This window comes from Narcine bancroftii, chromosome 5, assembly GCF_036971445.1.
Source record: "Narcine bancroftii isolate sNarBan1 chromosome 5, sNarBan1.hap1, whole genome shotgun sequence".
Classification (NCBI taxonomy): domain Eukaryota; kingdom Metazoa; phylum Chordata; class Chondrichthyes; order Torpediniformes; family Narcinidae; genus Narcine; species Narcine bancroftii.
In genome coordinates, this window is record NC_091473.1 from 107,196,808 (window position 1) to 107,218,427 (window position 21,620).

At 38.3% G+C, this 21,620-nt stretch overlaps 2 protein-coding genes across 21 annotated transcripts in view; one reads left to right on the top strand and one right to left on the bottom strand.

Moving 5' to 3' along the window:
- The window catches only part of osbpl9 (oxysterol binding protein-like 9), a 293,549-nt gene extending 277,972 nt beyond the window's left edge, over positions 1-15,577 (top strand). For all 20 annotated transcript variants that reach the window (XM_069938639.1, XM_069938640.1, XM_069938634.1 and 17 more), the window contains 8 exons: positions 1,594-1,678; positions 6,773-6,883; positions 9,031-9,094; positions 9,182-9,322; positions 9,409-9,487; positions 12,313-12,404; positions 14,114-14,249; positions 15,382-15,577. In XM_069938639.1, the coding sequence (XP_069794740.1) occupies positions 1,594-1,678; positions 6,773-6,883; positions 9,031-9,094; positions 9,182-9,322; positions 9,409-9,487; positions 12,313-12,404; positions 14,114-14,249; positions 15,382-15,456 (783 nt within the window). In that variant the 3' untranslated portion in view covers positions 15,457-15,577. The remainder of the gene's footprint in view (positions 1-1,593; positions 1,679-6,772; positions 6,884-9,030; positions 9,095-9,181; positions 9,323-9,408; positions 9,488-12,312; positions 12,405-14,113; positions 14,250-15,381) is intronic.
- A 3,374-nt stretch (positions 15,578-18,951) lies between these two features.
- Positions 18,952-21,620, bottom strand: part of LOC138763834 (nardilysin-like) — a 143,052-nt gene continuing 140,383 nt past the window's right edge. Inside the window, exon 31 of the mRNA XM_069938656.1 lies at positions 18,952-19,411. Within this exon, the coding sequence (XP_069794757.1) occupies positions 19,214-19,411 (198 nt within the window). The 3' untranslated portion in view covers positions 18,952-19,213. The remainder of the gene's footprint in view (positions 19,412-21,620) is intronic.

Below are 21,620 nucleotides of genomic sequence, written 5' to 3' on the forward strand. Positions count from 1 at the left end.
GAGGTGGGTCAGGGGGCTTTTTTTAGACTTAAAGTGGGATGGGGAGATAGCAAGTATAAATCAGAATTTATTGTTTAGCGGCAGCATTACAGTGCAAATATTGCTCTAAATTACATTTATAAAATAAATAAATTAGTGCAAAAGAAGAGAAAGTGAGGTAGTGTTGGTGTTCATTGTCCATTCTGATGGCAGAGGGGAAGAAACTGTTTTTATACCATTGGGTGTTTGTCTTGTACCTCCTTCCTGATGATAGCAGTATGAAGAGGACATGTCCCTGGGTGGTGAGGGTCTTTGAGGACAGAGGCTGCTTTCTTAAGACACTGCCTCTTGTAGATGTCCTCAGTGGAGTGAAGACTGATGCCCATGATGGCACTGGCTGAGTTCGCAACTCTCTAGTCTTTTTCTGACCTGTGCATTGACACCTCTATACCAGACTGTGATGCAACTAGTCAGAATGTTCTCCATAATAGACATGTAGAAATTTGCAGAAGTCTTTATGATGTACCAAATCCCCTCAAACTCTTCATGAAGTATAGCTGCTGGTGGGCCTTCTTCATGATGGCATTAACATGAAAGCCCAGGATAGATCTTCAGAGATGATGACTCCCAGGTATTTCCCCTCCTAAAATTCACAGATCTGTTCCTTAGTTTTTTTAGTGCATGTTGTGACATAACTCAACTAGCTGATCTCTCACTCCTATACACTTACTCATTGCGATGTGTGATTCTGCCGACGACCGTGGTGTCACCGGTAAATCTATAGCTGGCATTTGAATAGCCATACAGTTATGGGTGTGGAACGAGTCGAGCAGTGGGCTAATCAAGCATCTTTGAGGTACGCCTGTGTTGTCAGTGAGGAGGAGATGTTGTTTACGATTCATACTGACTGTGGTCTTTCAATGAGGAAGTCATGGATCTAGTTGTAGAGACGACTGCAGGGGCACAGGTTTTGGCGCTTGTTGACCGGTACTCAGAGTATGATGATGTTCAAAGCTGAGCTGTAGTCGATGAAAAGTAGCCTGATGTACTTGATGTTGTCTATCTCCTGTGAAGCCATTGTGGCAGTAGATAGAATACAGTGGATCCAGATCTTTACTTAGGTACGAGTTAATTCTGGCCTCTCAAAGCACTATCACAATAGATCTGAGTGCGACTAGGTGATGGTCATTGAGGCAGCTCACCCTGGACTTCCTGGGCACTAATATAATTGATGGTCTTTTGAAGCAGAGGGAGGGGAGAACAAGGGAGGACTCAGGAGTCAATAGAGTAATAGTGGAGAGATGAGAGCAGGGATGGAGACCTTTGGAGAAGGTTATTTGGTGTGAATCAGAGAAAAGCAAGTACTAGAAGGGTCTAGGATAATGGGAACAGTGGAATTGGATGCAGGTGGGGGGGGTTACCTGAACTTGGAAAATTCAGTGTTCATAGGCTATTCAGGCAAAATATGCTACACTGTTTTTCAAGTTGCGTTTGGCTTCCCCTGAAGTGGATTCACAAATAATGTATATGCATCTGTTGCATTAAATAGTGTTCAGAAATGTATTTTCTCAGTTGATATATTTTCAACTGTATTTCTGTATTTCAACTGTATAGGAGCCTGTTGCTGCAGGGCCAATTCCAGAGGCCAGCCAGAACAGCGTAACCTTTGCCGCGGAACAGGTGTCACATCACCCACCAAGTGAGTTTAATTTCAGTAATCTTGTTAAGGATATCCAAGTACATAATAGAATCTTTTTTTATTTTCGGATCTTTTACTTATCTTTGTAACCTCTTTATGTGTGACTAGTTACAAACTAACAGCATCTTCCACTCTTTGGACAGTAGTCTGGACACCACATTAGAATATAAGACCATAAAGGGTGGGGGTGGTGGAGAAGATTTTCTAGAACAGCAACAGGGATGAGGGACTTTGATGTGAAAAGGCAGTTGAAGCTTGAACTATTTAGATTAGGGTATGTTAAAGTGTTCCACAATATAATGTGTTTTCATTAAACAAGAAATGTGTGTAGAGGGTTGTAAATTAGAAAACACAAAGTAATTTTTTTCACATTATGTTGTCAAGATCTAGATTGGACTGCCTGGTAGGATGATGCAATAGATTCAGTGATTTTTTTTTAATGGAATTGGGAGAGAAGAAAAAAGCATCTCCTGTTGATGCATGGCACAATGCCAATAATGAGTTTCTATCCTTAAGATGGAAAGAATTGGGTTGCTTTAAGGGGAAAAAAAGACATGACTCCATTAGATTGCTCTTATAATGATCAAGCAGAGGGCTCAATGGGCTTCTGTGCTGTCTGATTTTATGATCATTTTAGTATTTGGTCAGCATTTATCTCTGGAGTTCTCATTGCGACGAAATAATTTTAGTTTATATTCAAGCTAATGTTGCATGTTGATGTCCCAGCATTGGGACTGTCCAGCTTTGACTCAAACGGGAAAAGCTGGTTTTCTGAATTGTTGAATTTACTCAAGTCCACGGGTCTGCATTCTTCTGCTGTTTTCACTTTCACATGATCCAAATCTATATCTTTTTCTTAATGTCTATTGCCATCTCGGGAATAAGCAAATACCATTAGCCACCATCCATTCCAAGGTGGGAAGGAGGATGGCAAGAGGTAATATAATGCTCAACTGATGATAGTGTGAGAAGTGAGACAGGTGGGGAGGTAAGGGTTGGAGACCTCTTGTGGGGTTGAGTGAAAATCAAGTAATGGATTGAGCTAGGAGAATGGGAACAGATGAAGGACATCTATTATGCACCTACCAACACTTACAGCTACCTCAAGAGCACATCCTTACATCTTGCTTCTTTCAAAACTTCCATTCCATTCTCCTATATCTGTCACACAGATGAACCCAGTGTAACAGGGAAGGAGTTCCTTTCTCAGAAAAAAATCCCATTCTGAGATTTCCTGTAACGGAAAGCTGCTCATGCATTGAGAAACAGGAGTTTAAAAGAAGAAAGTTTATTCTTCATGAATGCGTGTACTTGTCCAAACATCATAATTGTACCTGCCTCCACAGCTTCCTTTGGCAACCTGTTCCATAAACCCACCATCTTCTGTGACAAAAGGGTGTCTCTCAGATCTCTTTAAAATTTTTCCCCTCTCACCTTAAATCTGTGCCCTCTGTTTTGAGATTCCTCTACCCTAAAAAAAATACTGTCACCATTCACATTTTCTATGCCCCTCATTATTTTATATACCTCAGTAAAATCACCTATATGCCAGGAAAAAATAAACATCTTTGTGAATCTTCTGCACCTCTTCCTCCTTAATGACATCCTTCATCTAGTTAGGTGTCCAGAATTACATCAAATACTCTGAGTGTGGACCAACCAACCTTTTGTACAGCTGCAACACTCAGTAACCTGACCAACAATGGCAAGCATGAAAGAAAAGTTGGGGGTGGGGGGGGTGGAGTAGCATTACTGGTCAGGGATAGTATCTCCGCTATAGAAAGGGAGGACACTGCGGAGGGAGTGTCTACAGAGTCAGTGGGCTGGAGGTCAGAAAGGGAGCAAACACTGTGCTGGGAGTAATCTGTAGGCCCTTAAATAGCAGATAAGCAGACAGAATTTAGAATGGTGCAAGAAATACAGGGTTGTAATTATGGGTGATTTCAACTTCCCTAATATTGATTGGCATCTCCTGACTGCAAGAGGGATGGATGAGGCTGAATTTGTCAAGGATGTTCAAGAAGTATTTCTGACACAATATGTGGACCAGCCGATGAGAGGAGCAACCACACTGGGCCTAGTTCTGGGTAACGAACCTGGTCGGGTGGTGGATCTCTTGGTAGGGGAGCATTTTGGTGAAAGTGATCACAACTCCCTTAGCTTCAGCATAGCTAAGGAAAGGATAAAAACAGACAATGGTAAATTCTTAATTGGGGACGGATTAATTACAAAGAGATGAGGCAGGAACTAGCAAATTTGAAATGGATGTTAGAGGGTGAAAGCACAGAAGTAATGTGGAGGAAGTTTAGGGACCTCCTGTGCCAAGTTCAGGATGGGTTTGTCCCATTGGGACAAGGAAAAGATGGAGGAAAAGGGAACTGTGCCTGTCAAAACAGGTGAGGCAACTAGTCAAAAGGAAGAAGGAAGCATATATTAGATATAGGAAACAGGAAGGGCTCATGAGAAGTATATGGTAGCCAGGTAGGAGCTTAAGAAAGAACTTGGAAGATTTTGAAGGGTACAAGAGAAGGCCTTGGCATGTAGGATTAAGAAAGACCCCAAGGTGCTCCATGCATAAGTGAAGAACACAGGAATGGCGAGAATGAAGGTGGGGCTAAAAAAGGAGGCAACATGTGCCTGGAGGCAGAGCAGGTTGGGGAGGTCCTAAATGAACACTTTGCTTCAGTATTCACAATAGAAAAGGATCTTGATAAGGGTGAGATTGGAGTAGAGCAGGTTTGTGTGCTGGACAATGAGGAGATGAAGGAAGAGTAAGCATTGAATCTCCTTAAAAACTTCAAGATTGACAAGATCCCGGGGCCAGACATGATATACCGCAGGTTGCTGTGGGAAGTGAGAGAAAAGAAAGCTGGAGCAGTAGCTGTGATCTTTGAGTCCTCTTTAGCCGCAGGGGAGGTGTCGGAGGATTGGAAAATGGCAAACATAGTCCCCTTGTTTAAAAAAGGAAATCGGGAGAATCCTAGGAATTACAGACCAGTGAGTCTTACATGTAAACTATTGGAGAGGATTCTTAAGGATAGGATCTATCTGCATTTGGAGAAGTCCAGTCTACCCAAGGATAGTCAGCATGGCTTTTTGAAGGAAAGGTCATGCCTCATAAGCCTAATTGAGTTTTTTGAGGAGGTAACAAATGGATGAAAGAGAGAGTAGGGTGGTAGATGTGGTCTACGTGGATTTTAATAAAGCATTTGACAAGGTCCCCTTGAGAGACTCATCAAGAAAGTCATGAGGCAAAGTCAAAGTCTTCAGAGGAACCCTGGCTATTTGGATAAAAAATTGGCTTGCAGGAAGTAGTATTGGATTTGAACAGGATGCAGAGATGGGTGGAAATGTGGCAGGTGGAGTTCAATCTGGATAAGGCTGAGTACAGGGTTAATGGACGGTTACTTAAGAGTGTGGATGAACAGAGGAACCTTGGTTCAAATTCATACATCCCTGAAGATTGGTGCACAGGTTGATAGGATAGTTAAGAAGGCCTTATTAATAGGGGGATTGAGTTCAGGAGTAGATGGGTCATGTTGCAACTCTACAAATCTCTGGTAAGACCACATAGAGTATTGATTTCAGTTCTGGTCACCTCATTACAGGGAAGATGTGGAAGCTATGGAGAAGATTCAGAGGAAATTTACCAGGAGTAAATTTCCACCTTGATTGGAGAACAAGTCTAATGAGGCACGGTTAGCAGAGCTGGGACCTTTCTCTGTGGAGCATAGAAGGATGAGACTTAATAGAGGTCTACGAGATTATGAGAGGCATTGATAGGGTGGACAGCCAGCACCCCTGTTTCCCACGGTAGGAATATCAAACACCAGAGGACATATGTACAAAGTGAAGAGAAGAGAAGTTTAAGGGAGACATCAGGGGTAAGTTTTTTATGCAGAGAATTTTGGGTGCCTGGAATATCTTGCCATGGATGGTGGTGGACACTGAAACTTTAAGGACATTTAAGAGACTCTTAGACAGGCACATGGATGGAGGAAAAGTGAAGGGTTACAGGGTAGGGAGGGTTTAGTACTTTTTTTTTGAGGAATATATGGGTCGGCAGAACATCAAGGGGCTTTACTGTGCTGTAGTGTTCTATGTTGTAATCTTAATTCTCACTGTTTCTTATGGTCTTGGGTGGATCAGTTCTCATACCACACAGTAATACATCCTGACAGGATACTTTCAAAGGTTGCACGTGTAAAGGTTGTTGAAGGGGCGCTAGGGATATGCTGAATTTCCTCAGACTTCTGAGTTGGTGCTCTTTGTTGTTTTGACTTGGTTGAACCAAGTTGGTGTCATCCACCAACTTACCATGCTGGCTGCTTTCTCATTCAAATCTGTAACTCATATTCTGTAATTCGTTTTTGCACTATACCCCAGCATCTGCAAATTTTTCTTGTTTAGCTTAATTTTCTATCTAGGTCTCAATGCTGAATTCAAAAGCCTTTTCCATTTTTGTCTGATTTGGCCATCTTGATCCATGGTTATCCAGTTCAACATTAATTCTATTTTTCTCCCTCCACAGATGCAGTTTGATCTACTTGGTATCACCAGTATTCCTTCTTTCTTTAGATACAAGTCTGTTCTGTATCATCCAGTTCTTGAAGTTCTTTCGTTGTTTCCTTCTCTGTCGTTATTAAACTATGAACTAAACAGGAATGAAATTGTGCGACCTGGCCAAACTAACATAATCTTTGCATTGAAGCAGAAATTGATATTTTGGTGCAGAAAGGTTTAAAAATTATTCTGAATTGAGGTTTTTTTTCTATAATCTTGTAATTTGATGCTATAATTATGCTAAGCTCTGATAACTAGTTTGTGTTAAATCTTATTAACCTGTTTTTCATTTCTGGTTATTGATGTGTCATTTATCCCAGTTATTGTGTAAGGACTGATGAAAGTTGAAATTATAATGTTCAAGTGCAGTTTCAAAGGATCAGTTAGTTACTTGCAAGGCAACCAAGAATAGATTGGACTTGTTCGTCCTAAAGGCCTGCTTCTGTTTTGTACACTTCTGTATCGTAATGCTTCGCCGTACCCTCCATTATAACATTGATCGATGACAGTTTTTACCCTTTTTTTTAATAGTTTCTGCATTTTATGCTGAATGTTTCTCAAAGAAAATCCAGTTCAATGCACACATTTGGACTAAATCAAAATTCCTGGGAATGTCTATAGGAGTGCACAACATAGGACAAGGTGAGTTTATTTTCACAAAGATCTTCCTTCACTAATGTCGTACATTTTCAATGCAGTACATTACCAGCACAATTCATTGTGTTCAAGACCTATGCAGTTTTTTTTCTCCACTCTCCAGTCCTTGTGGTTTTAGGTCAGTGGTTTTCTAGGCAGGTGTCATGCCCCCTTATCTCACCGAACAGAAAAATAGTACACCAGTATTTAAATAAATGAGAAGGGTTAATTTAGCATTGCCATCTAAACTCTCAAATATAATTCTGTTTTGTTTCAAATTTAAAAGACTTTTTGAAAAACAAACTGGTTTTTGAGTTTCCTTCTTTCTCAACCAGCTCATTTTGGGTTTATTACTTTTAGTTAAATGTCATAATTTGGAAGTTGTTTTTATTTCCATTCTTTTTCACTGAATTAAGTTTTTTTATTGTCTGATTTATGTTGAACAGTCTTGTTTCAGTTTCTACAACTTTCATGCTTTTTTCCACTTTGTTCATTTGAGTTCATTCTCATTTTCTTCAGTTTGATTATCTAATTTTATTGCACTGCCTCATGTAACTTGCTGAGCTTCACTATAAATGTTGTACCAATTCTCCATTGTTTCATCTGCAATGTAACCACATTTGTAACTCCTTCCTTATGTAGTCATAATATTAGCACTAACGAATCCACATCTTTCTGAATCTATTTCGGCCTATCCATTGGGAAAAAATTAAAATCGATGTCTTCTGTGCAGTGATTTATATTTTGAAGCTTTAGTATAATTACAAAGCTTATATGAATGCTTTCTGCAAATTGCCAATTTTGCAGAACCATCTGGATTCCATGCTGAGCATTTCTTGGTTAAGCAGGAAACATTGAGGTACTGCTCCAGATAACTACCAATTAAAGTAATTTGAAACAATATCATATCAAACTATATCATATTTGACTTGAGCCTTTTTTCACTTTATTTTTGGATGATACTGAAGGATGAGGTTTTTTTTAAATAGTTCGCATTTTGACCATGGCTCTCGCTCACGGATGCAATGATTTTATTAGTATGAATCCTTGATCTGAGGAGGAGAAAATTCTCAAGAAGTATTCAGCAAGTCTATCCAAAGGGTGTATCTAGGTCTATCAATCCTTGCACCCTTCTGAAGCAGGCAATGAAATTGCCCTGCTTCAGAAGGTGTACACCTTTTGGTAGCAGATCATTGCTGGCTTCTTTGTAATAGCTGATCAACAATGATCTTTTGTTAGTTCTTTGGCATCCATCAGTCATAGGCAGTTATATTTTGTATATATTAGCATGGAAAACAGGCCTTTTGACCAACTGAGGACTTTTATTTTGGTCTTTATCCTCTCCATATTCCTGTCCAAATGACTTATGTTGTAATTGTACCACTTCCTCTGACTGCTTGTTCTACGTACCAACCACCAAGTGTATGAAAAAAGTTGCCCTTCAGATCACTTTAAAGAACTTTCTCCTCTTCCTTAGATTCCCTTACTTTAAGGGAGGGTAGTACCGTACATCTTATGCAAATACGCAAAGTTACTAAACCATTAGTTCAAGTCATTAGGAATCTGTTTTTGAGTTGTTGCTAAAACCTACAAGTTGCAGTGAGGATGTCACAGACAACAAGCATATTAGTGTATTTATGGTCAGCACACACCTGACTGCTGCTGCTCTATAAAGATGAGTGACCTTTTAAAGGTGATGTATTGAAATTGCGTAATGATTAATCCTCTTTATGTGGATCTTAAACCAGCTCCATGAATATCTTTTTGTCAATAAAATTATTTTAACTTCAAATGACCTTGCTTATGAATTCAAAATGGACTCTCAAATTTTACATCTTTTACAACCTCCCTCATTTTGAAGTGAAAATCCCTGTGTCTGATTTCATTGCTTTCATTCCTGAACATCCTAATGCTTTTGCATTGTAAGGTTGAGCCATATTTTTGTCATTTCCATACTAACCTTCCCATCTATTTACATGCAGCTCCAACTTAATTCACTTAAATAATATTCAGGTAAAAGTAAAAGTTGGGTTTATTTACTTTTATTTTCTAGGTATTGAGTCTATTTTTGTTTATCTTTTCAGATTGTATTTTCCTCACCATATCTTTATATTCCTTATTCACCATTAGGTCTGTTTCTTGTATTTTAACAGGATGTGTCTCTCTCCTTGAATATGATGAGCATTATATTCTCACTTTTCCAAATGGCTATGGAAGGCAAGTATTGTCGTTTCGTACCACTTAAAATTTCCATCTTGCCCATCTGTCTGTATTAAGGGAGGCTTTTCTAATTTAATTTGACAGGTCAATTCTAACAGTTCCATGGGTGGAACTAGGAGGTGAATGCAACATAACTTGTGCAAAAACAGGATACAATGCCAGCATTATATTTCATACCAAGCCTTTCTACGGAGGCAAGAAACACAGAGTAACTGCAGAAATATTGTAGGTTTCTGTTAAATATCACATTATTAGTTTATAGCAGAAATGTGCTGTTAAAGCATTAAATATCTATTCATTTGCTGTTTTAGTTCTCCAAATGATAAGAAGTCATTCAGTTCAATTGAAGGGGAATGGAATGGAGTGATGTATGCTAAATGGAGTACTGGGGTAAGCTTTGGTGTAAATCAGTTTGTATGGAATTCTCTATTCTAACTAGATAATTAAGAATGGAATATGTTTTTGAAACAGATAATTTAAAATGATAAAGCACTGAAAAAACTCAGCAGATCAGTCAACATTCTGTGAAGTGAGGACATTAAATCTTAAGGTTTCCCCATCACCCCCATAAAATTTTGTCTGGCTTACTGCTTTAATCATACAGCACGGAAACACCCTTCAGCCAATCGTCTATGCCAACCATTAAGCATCCATTTAGATTAGTCCTGCACTAGATCCATTTTATTTTCCCCATATTGCCATGAACTCCTCACCGCACCATCTAATTTTCACTTCCCCTACTTGATTCTGCCATTCATTGACACAAAAGGTGACTTGCAAGGGCGAATTGATCTCTTTGGGATATGGGAGTAAATTGGTGCACCTTGGGGACATCTTCAGTGAGAAACTGTAAACTCCACCCCCATAGCACTGGAAGCGAGGGTTGAACCAGGGTTACTGGATCTCTGAGGCAGCAGCTTTACAAGCTGCACTACTGTGTATTTCCAGCACTTGAATTTCATTTCAAACTTCCAGCAGTTGCTGTTTATTTGATTTTAATCCTTTTTTTTTAATTTTAATTCATGACACCTTTTTGATTCTCACAAAGCCTGGAATTCTATATCAATAACCCTTCAATTAATTTTATTGGATATTTAAGTCATTTAATTATTATTAGCATTGTTGGTTGGATGCTAGTAAAATGCTCCTTGTGCATTGAGGATAATTCAAAATTTATATAAAAATAATTTCACCATTGACTTTTTCAAGGTGCAGCTGTGGTATTGGGCTGGTCCTAGATGGGTGGCAAATGTAAATTACCGTATATTTCAGCATACAAGTCAAGTTGTGAACCGCCCCCCCAAAAAAAACTTTCAAGAAATGGGGGTCGACTTACCAGACAGATATACTTTTGAGACTTTAAATTGAGATCAAAATCCAATCCGTGTTGATCCAACGTATAATTTGACCCTTGAAAAAAAAAACCCCAACTGCAACAGATTTTCATTGAGTTTTTTTTATTGAAAACAACAATATAATTAGCACCTTCAAAAATTGCTATTATTGTCTAAAAACAACAGCACATTTGGAACCCTTCAAAATCACTCTCATTCTCATCGTCTGAAGCAAAGATGGTGGCAAGCACATCAATACTCTCACTGTTTAAACAATCATCATATGGGTCCCAGTCAGTCATCGTTAGTGTCCCACGATAAATCACCTTCCATGCCATCAATTGCACAAAAGAGACCGCACTTTTAAAAAGATTTTGTCACAGTTTCTACTTTGACTTGAGCACAAAGTTACACAGCATATGAAGTGATGCAGCATGCATTGCCCTGCCTTTTTAAACAATTTTTCTGCATCTGACATCCATGTATTCCATTCCTCATGCAAGCAGTCTTTGAATGTCTTGTCAAGAGGTTACAATATAGACAGCAAGCCACCCATGTAAGCGTTATGTAGTGCTAATCTACTTTTAGTGTTCTCAGTTAAGTGGCTACGAATCATATCCCAGACCAACAAACTCCCGTTCTATGCATAAACCGCCTGGCCGCCTTTTCCACACAATGTCTATCCATAGTTTTACACCATTTTCATCCATCCATCCTTTTTCATGAAAATGAACAAAAATAACTGCAAGGAATTTAATTTTTGGTTTAATTTTGTGTTTGAAGATTACCATGGGTCTTAACTTTGTTCCATTGGCCATGCACGATAACACCACAGTAAACCTGGTCCTTTCATGGCCTGTACTTCTGATTTGCATAGTTTTAACATCTTTCCAGTCTACGTTCTATTCCCCATCACGTTGAAATTCATGGGGGTTTCCTCCATGCTTCTGATATTTGCCAATGAAAACTGGTGTTTCTGCAGGTTATGTATAAAACTGGTGAAAACTTGCAATTTTATGATCAAGATCTTTTGGTAGTTTCTGTGCGATTTTTGCTTTTTGGGTGTAATATCAGCACCGGCTGACTGTGGCCTCAAAATCATCACTGAGGACTGGGTATGACTTGGCCCACTGCACTGCAAATGTTCTTATTTTATTTCGGGTGACTATGTAGCAATTTTGCCTCTCTTCATGTACCCATTCTGCAAAGTGATTTTCCAACTCTGGCCAACGAGTGATTCCTTTTCTTGAAGAACATTGCCTTTTTTTTCTTAAAGTCTCTTCTTTCTTTCTCTAATCTCTAACCAACTTCTCACTGATCAAATTTTCTTGGCCATTCTATCACTTTCAACTTAAACCTTGCCTCATATATTCGTCGCATGCTGCATTGTGTCAATGGACCCTCCATAATAGCAATCACCTCCAGCCAACACCCAGCAGATCAATCCACACGATCTATGGGGATCGACATATATGCCAGTCAACCGCCCATCTCAGGCGTCACAAGCTTTGGGGGGGTCAACTTGTACGCCAGGCAACGGGGCACCTCAGGCAGCCAGAAAATGTGGGTCGACTTATATGCCAGATATACCATAAAACCCTTAAAATGCAGCTGAAAAAGGGGGGTTGACTTTTATGCCAAAATATATGGTATAATAAGTCTTGCTTAGATGCCTGTCTGAGATAAGTTGGGAAAATTTTAAAGTTTAAATCTAAACTGATAAAGAATATTGCTTGGAAAATTATTTTTAAAAATAAATTAATTTTCACTAAGGAGTTTATAGCCCTACATCTATGGTTTTAAATTAACACTTGGCAATAGTTGGCTACACGCAATGTCTCATTGGCTTAGCTGATAAAGACTTTTATGTTTCTGATGAAGGAGAGCAGCATATTTGTGGATACAAAAAAAATGCCAATTATCAAAAAGAAAGTAAGAAAATTGGAAGATCAAGATGAATTTGAATCTAGAAGGTAATGATCTATCATTGAAAGATTTTTGGAAACAATTGTTCAATTTTGTACAATGCTGTAAATTTATTACTCTGTATTGAAGGATCATGGTAAGGACATTGCTTTGGGCACTAAGAATTGGGAACAAGTAACTCAGACCAGGTAAATTCCTTAAGACTAGTGAATTTTTATGAAAACAGGTTAAAAAAAAAAAATCAGTTCTGCCCTCTGCTATAAAATGCCTGATGTATTCAGTTTGTTAATAATGCAACTGAACTTGAAACCTCAGCTTTAGTCCATTTCCACAACTGCTAAAATACCAAATCTATCACTTGTGGTTTATGACAGCACTTTTACACTGGTGTTTGGACATTCACCCACTGAAAGCTGCATGACAAACTTCACACTATTGTATAAAGGTGAAATTAAATCACATATCGACTCAGCATAATTGAGAAATCAGATTGGAGCTAGATTTTGTGTGGTTGTGAAATGATCATGTTTTCTTACTTAACACAGTATTTTAGGCTATATTTATAACAACTAGAGAATGGATCGTGGAACCCTGATTTAATGTGACCTGATTTAACACGAATTCGGATATAAGAGTATGAGTTATTGGGCTTAATTTCAACTGCAACTATTGAAACTCCGATTTAGTGCGACCCTGCTTTTTTCGTGATGCAATTTTTGATCCAAACCATCGGGTTATAACAGGGTTCCACTGTAGTTAATACCATCGTATTTTTATGAACTAGTATACTTGGGTGCGACCTCCATTAATTACTCCTTTTTAACCTAATTTTCATTATCCGGCTGACCTCCAGCTTCCAATAAAAATTTTCTGTTGAATACTGGCCTTTTCCTGCCAACCTATGATTTTTTTCTCTCCTTCTCTTAAACCCTTGTTTTTGAATGTATTGCTTCCAAAGTCTACAAAAATAAACAACATTAGATGCCAGGGATAGCGAAGCTTCTCCATTAGATTTCAGCCGCAACTTTTCTGCACTCCACATTTTTCCCATAGCCATTCCCTTTCCTGGTAGAATAGCTATCATCAACCATTCAGTCAGAATATTTTTAGAAATGCCTAATCTAGAAATCCCAGGAATGTGTCCTTGGCAACCTCCATTTCATCATTCAATAAGCTCATGAAACCACCAATTTCTCAGTCTCAACCTTTCTGTTATCAGACTGCTTATCAATTTATTAAGGACTGAGATGTTAACATTCTAAGTCATACCTTAAATCTAAACTTAATGTCACTTTAGTATTAACACTCCCATTTTCTCATTTGCTGAAACCCAAATGCGGGTCTCTTATTTCTAGATTCAACTACAGTATTTCAAAGTGCTTCTCTCCAGCCTCCCATCCATCACCCTTTAGTCACTGCATTATTTTGTTATCCTCCTATGCCCCCCAAAATTCACATTCTTTAAATCTCTGCAACTTTCATTTCATCCATCTCTTCTCTGCTGTCTTTAGCTTATTCTCTGAGAACTTGGATTGCTTGAACCCTAGTTCCTTTATTGCTCAGCAGGTAGTAGTGCTTTCTACCTTTTGCTGCCAACACTACTTTTAACACCCACCATTCCAGTAAAAGCACTACAAACTCTACAAATATTTTAGATCTTTTCGAAGTATCTATTCTAAAATAATTTCTGGAAATTTTGATAGCTGTGTCAAATACATTGCCCGAGGATAAGGATTCTATTTGTGACTTTCTGCAGGCTTTGGAAGGACGTAACGCACAACTTGAAAATAAAGGATATTGATGCTGCCACAGAGGCAAAACACAGACTTGAAGAAAGACAAAGAGCTGAAGCAAGAGAGAGAAAAGAGAATGAAGTGCAATGGGAGACACGGGTATGAGAGCACATCACACAATGGGAGACACGGGTATGAGAGCACATCACACAGTGGGAGTCACGGGTATGAGAGGACATCACACTTTTTTTCCCCCCAGATTCATTTATTTCAGCACCAATGTGGTGTTTATTACACAAATGAAAATCATTGTGAAACCAAAAAATGGTGGTGGAAGTTCCTGCCTTCACTGAAGATGAGGATGCAGTTATTCTTATTGGTAAAGGAGGAGGCAGTCTAAAAGCATCTGTTTTTTTTGGAAGTAAAAATGCAATTTTGTAAAGATGTGGCTCTCATTGAATCAGCCCTGTGATAATCAGGTAGTGTTAGTGGACGGGAGGGTTCAAATGGTACACCTTATTTGTAGAGACTGAGAGTAGAAGTTAATCAACTTTTAAATGTCAGAAAAAAAGAGCCAGGATGGAATGAAGATCTTTAATAGGTTAGAAACCAGGAGAGATTGCATGATGCAGAGAGTGAAGGCATTAAAGAGCATCTGGTAAAGGCTGGTGAAAGAGGAAAGCTTGTCTGGAGGAGGTATAATCAGGAATACTTGAGGAAGGATGGAGTGCAACAGGGCTGCAAAAACTACATGCTGGTATTGTGAGAATAAGACTAGAATCTCGAATTTATCATAATTTGCAACCTGAGACTTGTATTGTGCATCAAGCTATTGAATAGCAAAGGAAGCCAAAAACTGATTGGACTGAGAGTGGAAGAGAATTATAGTAAATGACCAATTAAAGCTCAGGGTCACCCTTGGGAATGTTCTGCAGTCCCTCAGGCAGTATCATTGATAATTTGAAGCACAATACTTAGTTATGATAAGATACAGCCATAGTACAGAAACATGCCCTTGACCCACTAAATCCATTACCAACCATCAAGCACATTTTTGCACTAATCCTACCCTGTTTTATTCTCCTTACATTCCATTCAGCATTTGTTATATTACCACTGACCTGTGTATTCAGGGCAATTTGCACATTTGAGATTCAGATGGAAACTAGAGTACCAGACTAAACCCATGCAATCACAGAGAGCGCAGGAGGTCAGAACTCAACTTGTTAATTTATTTTATATATTTTACTGAACAGAAGGTTGGAAATTACATTTGATCTCTTCCCTCTAGGTGTTCCACGAGGATGGAGAATGCTGGATATATGATTATCCACTGCTAAAGAGGTTGAGTGTCAATAAATATTAGGATATTTCTAAAATGGCTAAATAGAATGCATTCAAGACCTACAATTGAAAAGACTTTCTTTTACCTAGCAATTTTGTATCAGATTCTTAATATTGAATAAAATAATATAGCTCTGTGGTTACTTAAATGTATAATTTAAGAAATGCATTGTTTTGAGTTCATCTGGTACATTTTAAGTGGTTCGTTTCTCAGGGAAAGTGGAGTTTAAAAAGGTGTGGTGGAACAATTAACATCCTTTTTCGCGCTGTACAATGACTGTTGTTGGAATGTTTGCTCCACATCAGAAATTTGTAATGTTGTTGCAGTTCTCCAGGTCTACAATTTCATCTGCCAAATTTGTGTAGAATTTGAAAATTTCAAAAGATAGCTGTTCAACCTATTCTAAATGCACTGTCTGTAATGCCATACTACAGATATTTAAAAAGTACCACTTCCATGTAGTGTATTCTTAAATCCTCAGTTTACAAAATGTAGAACTGTCTGATTATTGCTTGAACCTCTTTTCATAGATATGTACATGTATATAAATATACTGTATATATATGAAGTGTTTTAGTCATCTGGGGTAAATGTTTATATATAGAAGATATAAAATGAAAATAAAGCCAATTACTTTGCTTTATACTTTCACAAGTTGAGGCCTTCTTATTAATTTCATTGTTACATTTGAAATCTGTAAATAATTTTAGCCCAAGAATATATGCAGCTAATTTTCATTGTTTATTGTAACAACCTAATAAACCTTCAAAAAGTACATTTTGCAGTGGTCGTGATGAAGTTATTTAAATTAGTATTGCACTATTTGAAGGAAAACACATTAACCGGATACAATTTTCACCTAAAATGTCTGGAACAAAGAAAATTTGTGTTACATACTAATCCAAATCACTCCACAATGTTTAATGACATCATAATGGCTATTTGATTTTTAAAATCTGTTTATCCAAAAGATTTAAAATTTATTCTATTCCTCTCCTCCTTGCACAAAAATAATTATCTGCTTCTTATACATTTCAATGGTTCTCATTTTTTGTATTCAGGTTTCTACAGCATTTCATTTCTGTCACTGCTGCAGCACAGGTAAGATAATCATTGCCAATTCCAATTTACAGCAATCACGAAGAAGACTCGCCAGCAGCTATACTCTGAAGAGTTGGAGGAGATTTGGTACGTCACCAAAGACTTGCAAATTTCTACAGCTATAATATGGAGAGCATTCTGACTGGTTGCATCACTGTCTGGTATGGAGGTGCCAATGCACAGGACAGAAAGCAACTACAGTCTCTACTCCGATGAGGACATCTACAAAAGGTAGCATCTTAAGAAAGCAGTCTCTATCCCCAAGGACATGCACCACCTAGGCCATGCCCTCTTCACACTGCTATCACCAGGAAGGAGACACAAGAGCCTGAAGCTGAACAATGACGGCTTCTTCCTCTCTGTCATCAGATTTCTGAATGGACAATGAACCACATATACTACTTCACTTTCTCTTATTTACACTATTTTTTTATTTTTCACTGTAATGCTGGCACATAGCAGCAAATTTCATAACAAATTCTGATCTTGAATGTCTCACAAAATCAATTACTCCCACTACAGGAAAGATGCATGGGAACACCATCCAAAGTTTGATATTCATCTTTGTTCTCAAAGTCTTTGAATTCTCTTTTCTAATATTCCTGAGGAGATATTTATGTGGATTGCAGCAGCAAATGCAAATAGCTTTCCAAGTGTTTGGCTTCATATTTTAAATAGCAACTGCATAGCCTTGCACAATTCCAGTATGGTACAAGTGACAGTAAATTTAAAGGATACTGTAGAAAGAAACAGTAGAATTTCATAAATGGTACAATATTCCACAATCGGATGCTCATTCATGTTAAAACAGTTCAAATGCTGATTTTTAATGTATCCACTAATGATCAATCATTGATAGCTTATCTGTAAAGGGATCCATTTAATCTTTTAAACAATCAATGGTGCCCAGTGGTACTGGTTTCTGCAGTGATTTATGAAATAGCTTGCAATTTTTCTTTGTTTGAACTTACTAATACTAAATTGCTAGTTTAAAAAAATCATCTAAAAGTCTTCTTTCCAACACGAGAGCCCAGCATTCTCAGTCAAAAATAATCTGACAGATTTCAGACTAAATCGTGAAGCAGCACTTCGTATACCACTTGAGTAACCTCCAACCCAATGCTATGTCCAATTTCAGACCTCAATGGTCTGTTCTCACTCTTACCCATTCATCTTGGTTCTATCACCAACCAGATCCTGTCCCTCCTCATCTCTTCTATACACTGGCCATCTTTACATACCCTAAGTCTTAGGGCTTAATGTTTCTGGTTGAATCCATGCACTATCAAACTACCATGCAAAATGGGGTTAACCAGGCATTTTGCAGAGTTAGTGGCCCAGTTACATAGCGATCTGAAAGGGTCCAACCTCAGAGGTGGTCAGGGAACCCAGTAAAACTTACCTGGCTGTCCTGCTCCAGTAGTTTGAAAGGGGAAATGGCAACCGATATTGGGGCACGTCACTTACCATGTCATCGCAGGGGTGGGAACCCCCTTAAATTGCCAGGTGATATTAATACATACCTTTTTCCTCCATATACAATCAGCTGAGTTCTTCCAGCAGTTGATTTTTGGCTCAAGAATAGTAAACTGGATTCCTATTTTAAATGAACAATGTCTCCTTTTCAAATTATATAGGGGCATTAGAAACCCCCATGGATATTTTGTATTAGATTATTTTCAGAAACCAGAATTAATACTGATTTTGCCTTTAATTTCTCCACTTTTCATTCAGAAATCCCAGCTCCTTTTTGTTCACATTTTTAAACCAAACTTGGCCAGAGCAAATAGCAGAATCCCTATAGAACTTTGTCCATCATACAACACTAAGCAAAGCAGCTGGTAAGATTAAATAAACAATAAAAACAAATTTTTCAATTTTGTTCAAACCAAGCCCCAATATAAAGTCAGAACTTAAACTAGCACAAAGAGACTTTCACTTGCTCCAGTCCCACTAATAAATCCCTAATAAAATCGACTTATGTTCAGTGCAGTATTTAAAATATCAGTGACTTTCAATAAAACACAATTTAGCTTCAATGTTTTGGTTGTATTTATTCTGATTACAGCATCAGTAATTCATCCAGGAAATTTAAAATGTGGCTACTCCCCACCAAAACTAGAACACATTAAAACAAACAATACAGGTCAAAACCAATTCACTCACAGTCTTAATGAAGGTCAAATTATTTCTTTAATTATTAGTTTAGTTTTTTTAAAGATCACTAGTCAATTGGAGAATTAGTATTGCTGAATAAACTAATAACTACTTCCCATGCAGAATTGCTGTGTCCTAAATAGGCAGGTTTAAGATTTATATACATGAAGAATTCAAAACACCTCCTCTCAAAGTAATTCCATGCCAAACAATTGACATTGCACCCCACCCCCCCAAAATAAATGGCAAACCAAAGTGTGTTATTTAAATATTTATTTGTATTTGTGCCTCAATGAATTCCAATGCAACGGCATCATTATTGGACGATCAGTGAACGCACAAAGCTCAAAATACACTCTGAGTTAGTTCTATTAACACGTTTGAAATACTCCCAATTCATGGTGGAATGGAATGCCTTTTTTCAAAGCACAGAGAATAATCAGGATTTAATTTTACATGGAAACTACATATTCTTAGCAACACAATGCACGTACTTGCGATCTTTTCCAACTGACAAATGTCATTTCAAAATTTTATGAAAGGGGTAAAGCTTTAGCCTTGAAGTGAAAGCAGAGATGTTGTTAATGGGAATGGCATGTTTCATCCGAGGAGACACGGGTACAAAAGTGAGCCGAGGATTTTCTCCACTGACAGACTGAGATTCAAATGTGGAGTCGTCGATGGCTTGATCCGGTTCATGTTGCCCAGATCCAATTACCTATGAAACCACAAGAATTAATACGTACAACAGAATCGCAAGCATTTCAACATTCAATAAGGCCATTTGACCTTTAATCCATTACCACTCTTTGCATAGCAATCCAGCTAGTATTGGTTCTTTGTTAATAGCCCTGCACTGTTTACTCTTCCAGATCCTAACCATTAGTTGCATGAAAACCTTTTCCTCTTATCACTCAGTTCTTTTGCTAATCATCTTAATGCAGTGCACTTTGGTTTAAAATACCACTACCAGATCCTCTTCCTATTTCCCCAATACAAGTGAACCACCTTCTGCTCAAAGCCTTTTGAATGTGTATGCATAATTACAATTATTCATCCTTCAATCATTTTCATTAACCACTTGTTCCTGAGGCCTTCAAGTCATTCTATTCCAAACTCTACCACTATTTACAATTCTGGGAAGTTATTTTTTTTTAAAAAAGCATTCTCAATATGCACAGTAATTTTTATTGATTTATGCATTTAGATTTGCTTTCAATTGTGCTCTCAGGTTTAAATAGCTCCTGTGTCCTTCCTAACACAAAGCATGAAGTTCCATATTCTATCCTCCCAACATCGACTTTTTTTCCTGACAGTTCATTTTACTTGTATTTTTGTGTCCACTTCCAAATTATTTATAATGATTACAAACACCACCACTGGTAACAGTCATCCAATCACTAACACTAAACCTCAACCGTCACCAATATGAAGCTAATTTTGGATCCCATGCGCCCTAACCTTTTAGACCAATCTCCGATGTGGAACCTTGTCAAAGGCACATCCCTTCAGCCATGTATTCATCTGTCTTACCCTAATCCAACACTCAATAGCTCTTGGCAACCAGTTTGCACAACGCTGTTACACTGCCAACAACCCAGGTTGGAATCCGGCGCTGTCTGCAAGGCATTTGTTCTCTCTTCCCCCGTCATGGATTTCCTCCAGGTGCTCCAGTTCCCCTGTTTTCTAAAATGATGATGGGCATGAATAGCATATTTAGCATCTTTTTCCCCAAAGCAAGGGAGAATAGAAATTGAGGGCATATGTTAAGGTGAGGGAAGAGACATTTAGAGTGGATCTGAGAGGCATGTTTTTCACATGATGGTCGTTATATGGAACCAGCTGCTACAAGAGGTGGTAGAGGCAGGTACAATTTTAACTTTTAAAATGCATTTGGGCATGAGCTAGGATAGGTAATAGAACACAGAATACTACAGTACAGTACAGGCCCTTTGACCCTCGATGTTGTGCCAATCTACATATTCCTACTAAACTTTTTTAAAACTAAACCTTTCCTACCTCATAACCCTCTATTTTTCTTTCATCCATGTGCCCATCTAATTGTCTCTTAAACATCCTCCATCACCACCCCCATTCCAGGTACCAACTTTAAATTTAAAATTTAGACACAGCATAGTCACAGGCCATTTCAGCCTACAAGTCCGTGCCACCCAATTAAACTACACCCCCTATATGGTTCGAATGGTGTGAGGAAACCGAAGCCCCCAGCAAAAATCCACACATACTCGGGAAGAACGTACAAACTCCTTACAAACAGCATGTGATTCAAACCCTGGATGTGATCACTGGCACCGTAAAGGCATTGCGCTGACTGATATGCCAAACATTTTGTGCCGCTCTGTTTAAAAAGAAATTAATCTCCCTTCACTTTATACAGATGTCCTCTAGTGTTTGCTGCTCCCACCCTGGGAAAAAGGTGCTAGCTATCCACCTTATCTATCCCTCTCGAAATCTATTAAGTCATCTCTCATCATTCTACACTCCAAAGAGAAAAGCCCTAACTTTGCCTCATAAGATTTATTTTCCAATCCTGGTAAATCTCCTCTGCACCTTCTCCATAGCTTCCACTTCCTTCCTATAATGACAACATTTTAAGTGTGGTCTCACCAGAGATTTGTAGAGTTGCAACATGACCTCATGATTTGAACCTCTTGACTCTTCCCTGACTAATGAAGCCTAGCATCCCATAGGCCTTCCTAACTGTCCTATCAATCTGTGTGACAACCTTGAGACATGTATGGATTTGGACCCCCTCTTCTTCCACACTAAAGTTCATTGATCCTATACTCAGCCTTCAGCTTTAACCCTCCAAGATGCATCACCTACATTTTTCTGGATTGAACTCCATCTGCCATTTGTGTAGAGGAACACTAGCCAAAGGCAGGGAAATAGAATTAGCATTGATA